The sequence below is a fragment of the Nannobrachium achirus genome (assembly GCF_963921795.1).
Source record: "Nannobrachium achirus genome assembly, chromosome: 5".
NCBI lineage: Eukaryota > Metazoa > Chordata > Actinopteri > Myctophiformes > Myctophidae > Nannobrachium > Nannobrachium achirus.
In genome coordinates this window covers 44,972,334-44,980,940 of record NC_137814.1, presented here as the reverse complement: position 1 = coordinate 44,980,940, position 8,607 = coordinate 44,972,334, and the positions used below count along the sequence as shown (strand labels likewise).

At 46.3% G+C, this 8,607-nt stretch overlaps 1 protein-coding gene across 1 annotated transcript; it reads right to left on the bottom strand.

Annotated features, from left to right (window-relative positions):
• Nucleotides 1-6,082: 6,082 nt before the first annotated feature.
• LOC308285102 (uncharacterized protein) lies at nt 6,083-8,338 on the bottom strand (the record flags this gene model as incomplete). Its single annotated transcript, XM_080725820.1, has 2 exons — nt 6,083-6,646; nt 7,241-8,338. 2 exons carry the CDS (start codon nt 8,336-8,338, stop codon nt 6,083-6,085), a joined length of 1,662 nt encoding a protein of 553 aa, XP_080581946.1.
• Between the last annotated feature and the right edge of the window lie 269 nt (nt 8,339-8,607).

The following is an 8,607-nucleotide window of genomic DNA, read 5'->3' as shown; positions in this document are numbered from 1 at the left end:
CCTAAACTTAGACTTCACCAAGTTCCCTGATTTCTTGGGGGATACGCGAAAAAAATTTCAAGAAGAGTTCCGGTGGTGCTGGGGGATTTTCCATTTCCTCCTCACACTCCAAAGTTTACATTCCCAGAGGAAACACCGAGGTGTGAAAATCAAACCAAAAAGGGGACATAACGTGGAACTATCCACGGCTACACTCAATTAATCAAACTTTTAAAGCTCATCAAATGTCACGTCTGCATTTCCTGTTGACATTTTCGATTGACTAATCAGAGTAGAACATAATTTGTAGTATTGCGGGTAAGTAGCAAGAGTATCACACTGATGGAAATGACTAGGGCTGTCACGATTATGACATTTTACATGACGATTAGTTGTCACTCAAATAATTGCGATTAACGATTTAATTGTGTATTTGTCGTTGACCATTACATTTCTGTTTGGCTTTTAGGCTTTGAAGTTGCACATGGAAATCATGACATAAATATACAAATAAATTACTGACATATTTGACAACTTTATACTTAAAAAATAACATTGATAGTGGAAATAGCCGATCTACAAGCTCACAACGCGTCGCGATGCGACGCGTTGTGAGCTTGCAGATCTGCTATTTCCACTACTTTTTGAAAGTGTTTGAAACTATATTTACATTTCTCAAAATGGAAACGATTATGCAAAATAATTGCGATTACCTCATGTAATAGCGATTAGACGATTATGTAATAATTGTGACAGCCTTAGAAATGACAAACAAAATATAAAATAAATACTGTTGAAAGATATTATACATTATATTTATTTTCTTGACATTGGTGAGTGGTCAGTGGGTCAGTGGGAGTTCAGACGTACGTAAATCTCCCAGGAGGGATTGGAGAGGGAGACGTTTCTGTGCACCACTGCACTGCACGCTCCCACAAAGGTTCTGCACATCAGCAGTGGTGGAAAGTAACTAAGTACGTTTACTACGTTTACTTGAGTGCTGTACTTAAGTGCAATTTTGAGGTATTTGTACTTTACTTGAGTATTTCCAATTTCCAGTACTTTTACTTCTACTCCACTACATCTCGGATCCAAATATTGTACCTTTACTTTAGTTACTATGCGACGCATTGTAAATGCGACGCATTGGGAGATTGTAGATCTGTAGATATACATTTTGAAAACTTGAAATTGTACATTCTGCATAATGAGTTCTTTTACTTTTGGTACTTTTTTTTTTAGATTTGTTTTGGGGCTTTTTATGCCTTTATTTGATAGTAGACTGACAGGAAATGGGGAGAGAGATGGGGAATGACATGTGGCAAAGGTTGTCCAGATCGGGAATCGAACCGGCGACGCCAGCAGGCATCATAGCCTAGTATGTGGTATGCACCTTGACCACTAGGCCAGCAGACGCCCCTACTTTTGGTAGTTTAAGCAGGCCTATAGATTTTGATGCCAAAAACATTTGTGCTTTTACTCAAGTACATTTTGAATTCCGGACTTTTACTTGTAACAGAGTATGTCTACATTGCAGTATTGATACCTTTACTTAAGTAAAGAATGAGAGTACTTTTTCCACCACTGGATGCTTGCATAATGGAGTTGGCTTGAGTTGGAACACCCAGGAGTTTTCCCTTGGAAATACCCCCACCTTCAGGCCGAGCTCTGCCTCCACCTCCTTTACAGCCTTGTCTCAGTGGCATCGGTTCCTGCTGAAAACAAAGGGGGAAAACCAGGAAAAACATCATTTAAATTCAGAAATTCGTCTCCCTCCAGGGGACCCCATGCAGCTCCCTGGTGAAAATGCATGTCATTCACTCTTCCTCAAGGCTGTTTCTATACATTGTCCATCGGTGCAGTTGTTGAGAGACAGTGAGAGAGAGAGAGAGAGAGAGATAGAGTGAGGCAGAAAGTGTGTGTGTGTGTGTGTGTGTGTGTGTGTGTGTGTGTGTGTGTGTGTGTGTGTGTGTGTGTGTGTGTGTGTGTGTGTGTGTGTGTGTGTGTGCGTGCGTGCGTGCGTGTGTGTCAGTGTGTGCACGTGCATGTGCTAGGGCTGCACAAAATACTGTTATCGCATCGTTATCGAGGTATGACCATGCGCAATATCAGTGACGCGAAAGGAAACAATGTCGTGATATATCGCCCTGGGCAATATATTGTCCATATCGTTGCCCATATCGTTGCCTTTTGCTACACTTAGAATATCAAAATAATAAGTGTGGGAACCCAATAGCACTTAAAGTCAAGAGTGATATTGACTTATTATTATGCTGTTTTTTTATAATGCTTAGTTTTCACTGTTGCAACACTTAAAATATTCAATATGAAATCTGTACAGTAATATATTTAGCATGAATACCGTGATATGAAAATGTGTCCATATTGTGCTGCCCTAGTGTGTGCGTGCGTGTGTGTGTGTGTGTGTGTGTGTGTGTGTGTGTGTGTGTGTGTGTGTGTGTGTGTGTGTGTGTGTGTGAGAGAGAGAGAGAGAAGTCTCCCCCACTGTACAGTAGTGAGGTATGCTGTGATGTGATGTGTCCTTGTGAGTCACGCTGTGCCTTGTTGTAGCTGAAAGGGCACTGGTTTCAAGATGCTATGACAAGGTGCGTGTAATGGGCTGGAGGTGGAGACAAAAAGCAACAGAGAGAGAGAGAGAGAGAGAGGGAGAGAGAGAGAGAGAGAGAGAGAGAGAGAGAGAGAGAGAGAGAGAGAGAGAGAGAGAGAGAGAGAGAGAGAGAGAGGAGAATAGACAAATGGGAATTAACTAATGGGTACTGCATGTGTGGTTTAATTGTTACAATTGTACCACACAAAACCTGTTACCCTGTTTCCATTTAACACCCAGACAGAGACTCAATCAGGTAAGGCAAGGTTGTAAAATCACAACAGCATCTATTCTGTATTTCATATACAGAGACAGGCAGGAGAGAGGTAAAGAGAATGCAGTGACTGCACCATGCAGCCCTTCCAAGCATTAGAACTCTTCATGTCAAGGACAATGATTGTTACAATGACTGAAAACATACGTGGAAACCATAACACAAACCCAACGTATGCAATGCAGACTTCTTTCTAAAGCATAAAGTCACAATCCCATTCCAGTTGTTGAGTCTCTCTCTCTCTCTGTCTCTCTCTCTTTCTCTCCCGCTCTCTGCAACACAATGTGGAGAGCCGTGTAGCGGGTGAGTCAAACGCTGCGTACTGTATAAGTACCCGCGTTTATACGGCCATTGCAATATATAACGAGGGTTTGCCTCATTCCATTCTGGAATGTGGCCAAAGGTTTTATGATTAAAACCAGATTGTGCTTGCCCAACTCAGACAGGTCAGAAAAATAGATTGCAGTTGCGCATACTCTGCACAAGAGGGAAGTGTCCACAGAGGGAACATTCATGCACCTCTTTTCCCCATTTTGTAATGGTGGGACATTTTGGGAAACAGTGATTTCTTCAGTCGTTTGACTCATCTTATTCGCGTAAACATGACTCATCTCAATCAAGCTTCAATGTTTACATCATTATCCTGATAATGTCCCTACTATGAAGAAAGACCACAATAACACAAGACAGGGGGAGTTCTTTGTTAAAACTAACTCGGCACAGTAAATGATACCAGTTTGTGAGTCACACAGCTGTTATCATGTTGTAGATATAACGATGCCTCTTTTGTGTCTAATAATTCACAAAAAAAAGGACTGGGGGGCAGCATTATTTTGCCAGAAACAACTGAACTCCTGCCAACTCCCACTTCTCTTAGTCATGATGACTTTACACTGCAAGAAGTGTCTTATCTCCCATGCACAATCCCCCTCACTCGCCCCCTCTCTCTCTTTGGTCCTGTCCCCCCTTTCTCTCTCAGTAATCTTTCATCTTTATATTGAGTCTTCTTCAGTCGTGTTACATAAGTGTAAAATCCAATTGGGCAAGATCATACGAGTATGAAGTTTTTTTAACAAGACACAACAAGAAAAGACAAGACAACATGCTGATTTGCCAAATGTTTCCCAAATAGTTTATATGGCTTTGAAGTGCTGCTAAAGGCAAGAGTCTTTTTCCGGGATCTTTCTTCCTGAACTGTTTATAAAGTGACATAAATGATGTGAGCCTGCTCCTGAATGCAAAAAAGACGGTCTGCATGGCTTTTTCCAAAAGACCAGTTGTGATGGAATCATCAAATGTGTTTCTGGGTGGAGAGGAACTTGAACTTGTGTCAGAGTTCAAGTACCTCGGGGTCATGTTAGACTCAACCCTAACCTTTAAAAAACATGTAAAAAAGGTTACAAACACAATCAAGTTCAACCTTCAGAACTTTAAACAAATCAGACCTTTTTTGGCAGTTAGTGCTGCTAAATCGTATCTCCAATGCATGATCCTATCACACATTGAGTACTGTTTCACAAACTGGTCTTGCACAGGTATAACGACTCTCAAACCCATTGAACAGCTATATAAGAGTGCGCTTAAGGTATTCGATAGGATAGGATAGGATATTTAAACAGGTCAGTATCATATATAAGACCCTAAATGGTCTATGCCCACCTCCCCTAAAGGAATTCATAAAAAGGAAGCCTGATAGAGGACTCAATACTAGAGCAATCACTAGAGGGGATTGCGAAGTACCGTACCGGGTAACCGCTTTTGGAAAAAACACCCTTTCAGTGCAGGGATGTTCAATCTGGAATGACCTACCTCTAACAATAAGAGACTGTTTGTCATTTCCATCCTTCAAGTTCAATCTAAAAAAATGGTTAGTTGACAATCAAACCTGTGACCATGTATAGTTCTAAGAGTACAGCTCATGCCATGTACGTATATTTTTAACTATCCTTTTTTAATGTAGGGTACTGTTAGTAATATGTGTTGTTTTGTTGTTTTTCTTTTTCTTGGTTCAGGAAAAATAGTATTTGTATGTATGTTCTTAGGCGCCCTCTCCTAATGTAGGGTTACTGTTTGTTGGTATGTATTGTTTTGTCTTCATGTGGGGACTACGGATGAAATTTCGCATTCTTGCTAATTCCGGCTTATTTACATTGCATTCATGTAGTGTTCATTAATATGCATTGTCCCGTCTAAATAAACAAATAAAGTAAAGTAAAGTATGTCGAAATGATAAACCGTACACAATAATAGACTACTAAGAGGGGGGAGGCAACTCAAAACGAAATGAAAAAGTTTAACTAGGCAGACATTTCTTGCAGTGTAAGAAGACCGGGAAATCATGTGACATCAACAAAAGCAGACATACTACGCCCCCCACCCACACAACCACACACAGGCACACAAACAGTCTCTCGCTCTCTCTCACTCACACACACAGGCACGTCTCTCTCTCTCTCACACACACACACACACACACACACACACACACACACACACACACACACACACACACACACACACACACACACACACACACACACACACACACACACACACACACACACACACACACACACACACACACACACACATATATATAAATACTCCCCTTGTGTAACAGTGGGGAACACTGCGATTCATTTACTGACTTTAGTCATAACCCGACGCAGCCAGTAAACATGCCCGACGTCATCAGGCACAACCAGGCATTATGGACGAACAGAAACATCAACATAGTAAAATAAGGAACTACAGTAAATAAGCCTAATGTCCCGTGTGAATTGCCTAGTTGAAATGTGCAAAACAAATAAACTTTCATTGCATTGCATTGCCTCGATTGTTCACAGTATAGCCAGCAGTGTCAATATAACTTTGACCAAATGTAACCACTTAAGCCGTGTTTTCAAAACCTTTTTAACCGCATTGCGACACGTTGAGCTCGTACTGTAGAACAGCTATTTCTGAATAATACATAATACTAGCCCTTGCCCGTTCGAACATAATGTGCTCCGAATTATGTGCAGAGTTTGGGTTATGGGGGTGTGTAGGGCAGGTAGTAGTGGCTGAGGGAACATAGGCATGACCCCTGTAGTAAAGCATGTAAGCCAACTGGAAACTTACCATGAGTTTGCCCCCCTGCTTGGTCCCTGACCTCCACTCACTGTTGCAGGGTCTCATGTTTCAGGGCCCCGTCGCGTCGGGGCAGCCTCCCCCTCCCTCCGTCACACCATGCTGGTGCTCTGCCGGCCTCTCCTGGGGTGTGGCGGGTTCATCTTCAGGGGTATATCAGGGGGCTGACAGGGGCCCTTCCCGCACCTCCCGTTCTGGGGGTAAGGCGGAGGCTTCTGAGTCTTGGAGCCGGCGGTGCTTTTCCCAATGACGACCGTGGGATCCAGGCTCTGAGGGTGGTGAGCGTGGGGTCCCGGGTGGACGGGACCCACGTGGTTGGAGTCTCTGGGGGGATACAGGTGAGGAGGGTGGCCGTTGACGCGCGGCCGGTCGTGTTTGGGGTCTTTGCCGTGGCCGGGCTGCGCGATGCGGTTGGTCTTGACCACAGACGCCATGTGGACGGGAGAGGGAGAGTTTGTTCTGAGGATGACGTGGTCCGCGTGTCTGTGCTGCTGGGACACCTGCGTTGGTGCAGGACTGTGATTGGTCGCAAGGACCATGTTGAGGTGTCCCGGGTGAGAGGTGCTGTGGACCACACCAGAGCCCCCCTGGGTGACACCGGCTGCCTCGTCGCTCAAGTCCATGTCCACTGTCAGACGATCGATCTGTTCCACGACCTGATTGACAAGAAAGGTCCATACATGACATCAATATTCCATAGCATGTTATTCTCAGTGGTTTTCCTTGGCTACATGGTCGAACAAGAAAAAAAAAACTCTTCTATAGAATCAGTCAGCATTCATAGTTGAATAAATCAAGGTCACTTTAAGTAGATGTCCATGGAGGCGTTCCAAGATGGACACTGTAAAAGCAAAGCATCATTTATCTACGGTCTACAGCCAAGCTTTTTAGTGCGCTGTGAGGAAGGAAACCAAAGTTCCTTGCCTTCTTCTAAAGGTCAGTGCAGATCACTTTTAATTAATGTTCCAAGAAGATGAGTCAAAAACAATACAGTCAAAACACACGCACGCACGCACGCACGCACGCACGCACGCACGCACGCACGCACGCACGCACGCACACACACACACACACACACTTCATATGTTTTAGCCACTTAGACGTGTCATGTAAATGACTTTAAATGTCACCACAATCATGTCTACATGGAAGACTGAGAGGTCTGAACACAAACCCAGGTCCTTGTGTAAACACACCTGCTATAAACACAAAACTTTAATTATATACACAGTCTGATAGAGAGCTCCTACCTCTTTCATCTCCACATGAACCTGCTTCAACCCCCCCAGCACATCCTCCAAGTCCGTGACCACTTGTCGGATCTGCTCCCGGACCGAGTCCTGTTTCCCCCTCTGTCCCACCAGCTCTGTGTCCTGGTGCTGGTGGGAGTTGAGAAGGTGGCAGTCATTGTTACCAGCGGGCTGTTTCAGGGGTTCATGATTTGCAGTCTCAGGGGGAGGAACGTATATCCCTTTCCGTCTGCTCTGGTTCAAGTGTTTCTGGGGGACTTCTGTGGAGAAGAATCCCCTGTGAGGGCCCCCGCGTCCATTACAGCACTCCTCTGATCCACCCTTCCATCTGCTCCAGTCCTGATGGTTATCGCTCTCCCAGCCATCACAGTACGCCGGCCTCAGCCCGTAGTGGCCGTTGGGTACGTTGGCCACGTGAATCCGTTCGGCGGCGTGCGCGAGCCGCTCCAGGTGACAACATTCGCCGTCGCGTCCCTGCCCTGCATCCTCCTCCTCCTCCACCTCCTCCTCCTCGAACCGGGACACATACTTGACAATCCGCCTGCGTCTGTGGCTGTGACCTCTGAACTGTGGAGGTGGGAGTGGCTGCTGCGGCGGTGGCCTGGTGTCAAACGGGCGCGCCCCGCCAGGAACGTCGCCACGCACCACACAGCCGCACTGTTCCCTCACAGACGGGTAGTGTCTGAAGCCAGGCTCCGGCGGGCACCGCCACTGGGCAGGGTTCACGTCCCAGGAGGGGTAACCGTGGCTCCTGTCGCCCGGCGCCGGCTGGCCCGCGACGAACACAGGCCTCCTCTGTGGGTTGCGATGGTGGCCACTCCTCTCGGAACCGGCCGGGGCAGCCCTCCCTCCCTCCGCGTCCTTAAGGGAAGGAGCCCAGATGTCTCTCCCAAGGTCCAGCGATGGGTGGTCCCCTCGTGCCGATGTGGGGTAGCATCCCGGCCCACCGCCGCCGCCGCCATAGTATTGCTGGTGGTGAGGGAGCCACAGCTCATGCCGGTCACAGGGGCGGTGGTGGTGGTGGTCGTCCCACTGGCAGGGGGCGTCGCGCACTGGATGTCGCCGGAGTCCCGGGGTCCGCGCGCCGTCTGTGTACATGTCCACAGAGAGAGTCCAGAGGCTGGCGTGGAGAAACGCCTCAGAAACAACTGGCTTCCTGCCGTCACCGCCGACTCACTGCACACTCATTCACTCGCTCTGTTTTCCTCATCTGCGTCTGTCGTTCCCACAAGAAAACTTTTCCTCAGCTCTCTCTCTCCTCTAACTCTCTCTCTCTCTATCTCTCTCCTCTGTTGTTTTTTTGTCATACCCAAGACTTCCCCCCCCCCTTTTCCTTCCTGCCCCTCCACCTCCTATGTTGCTCTTTT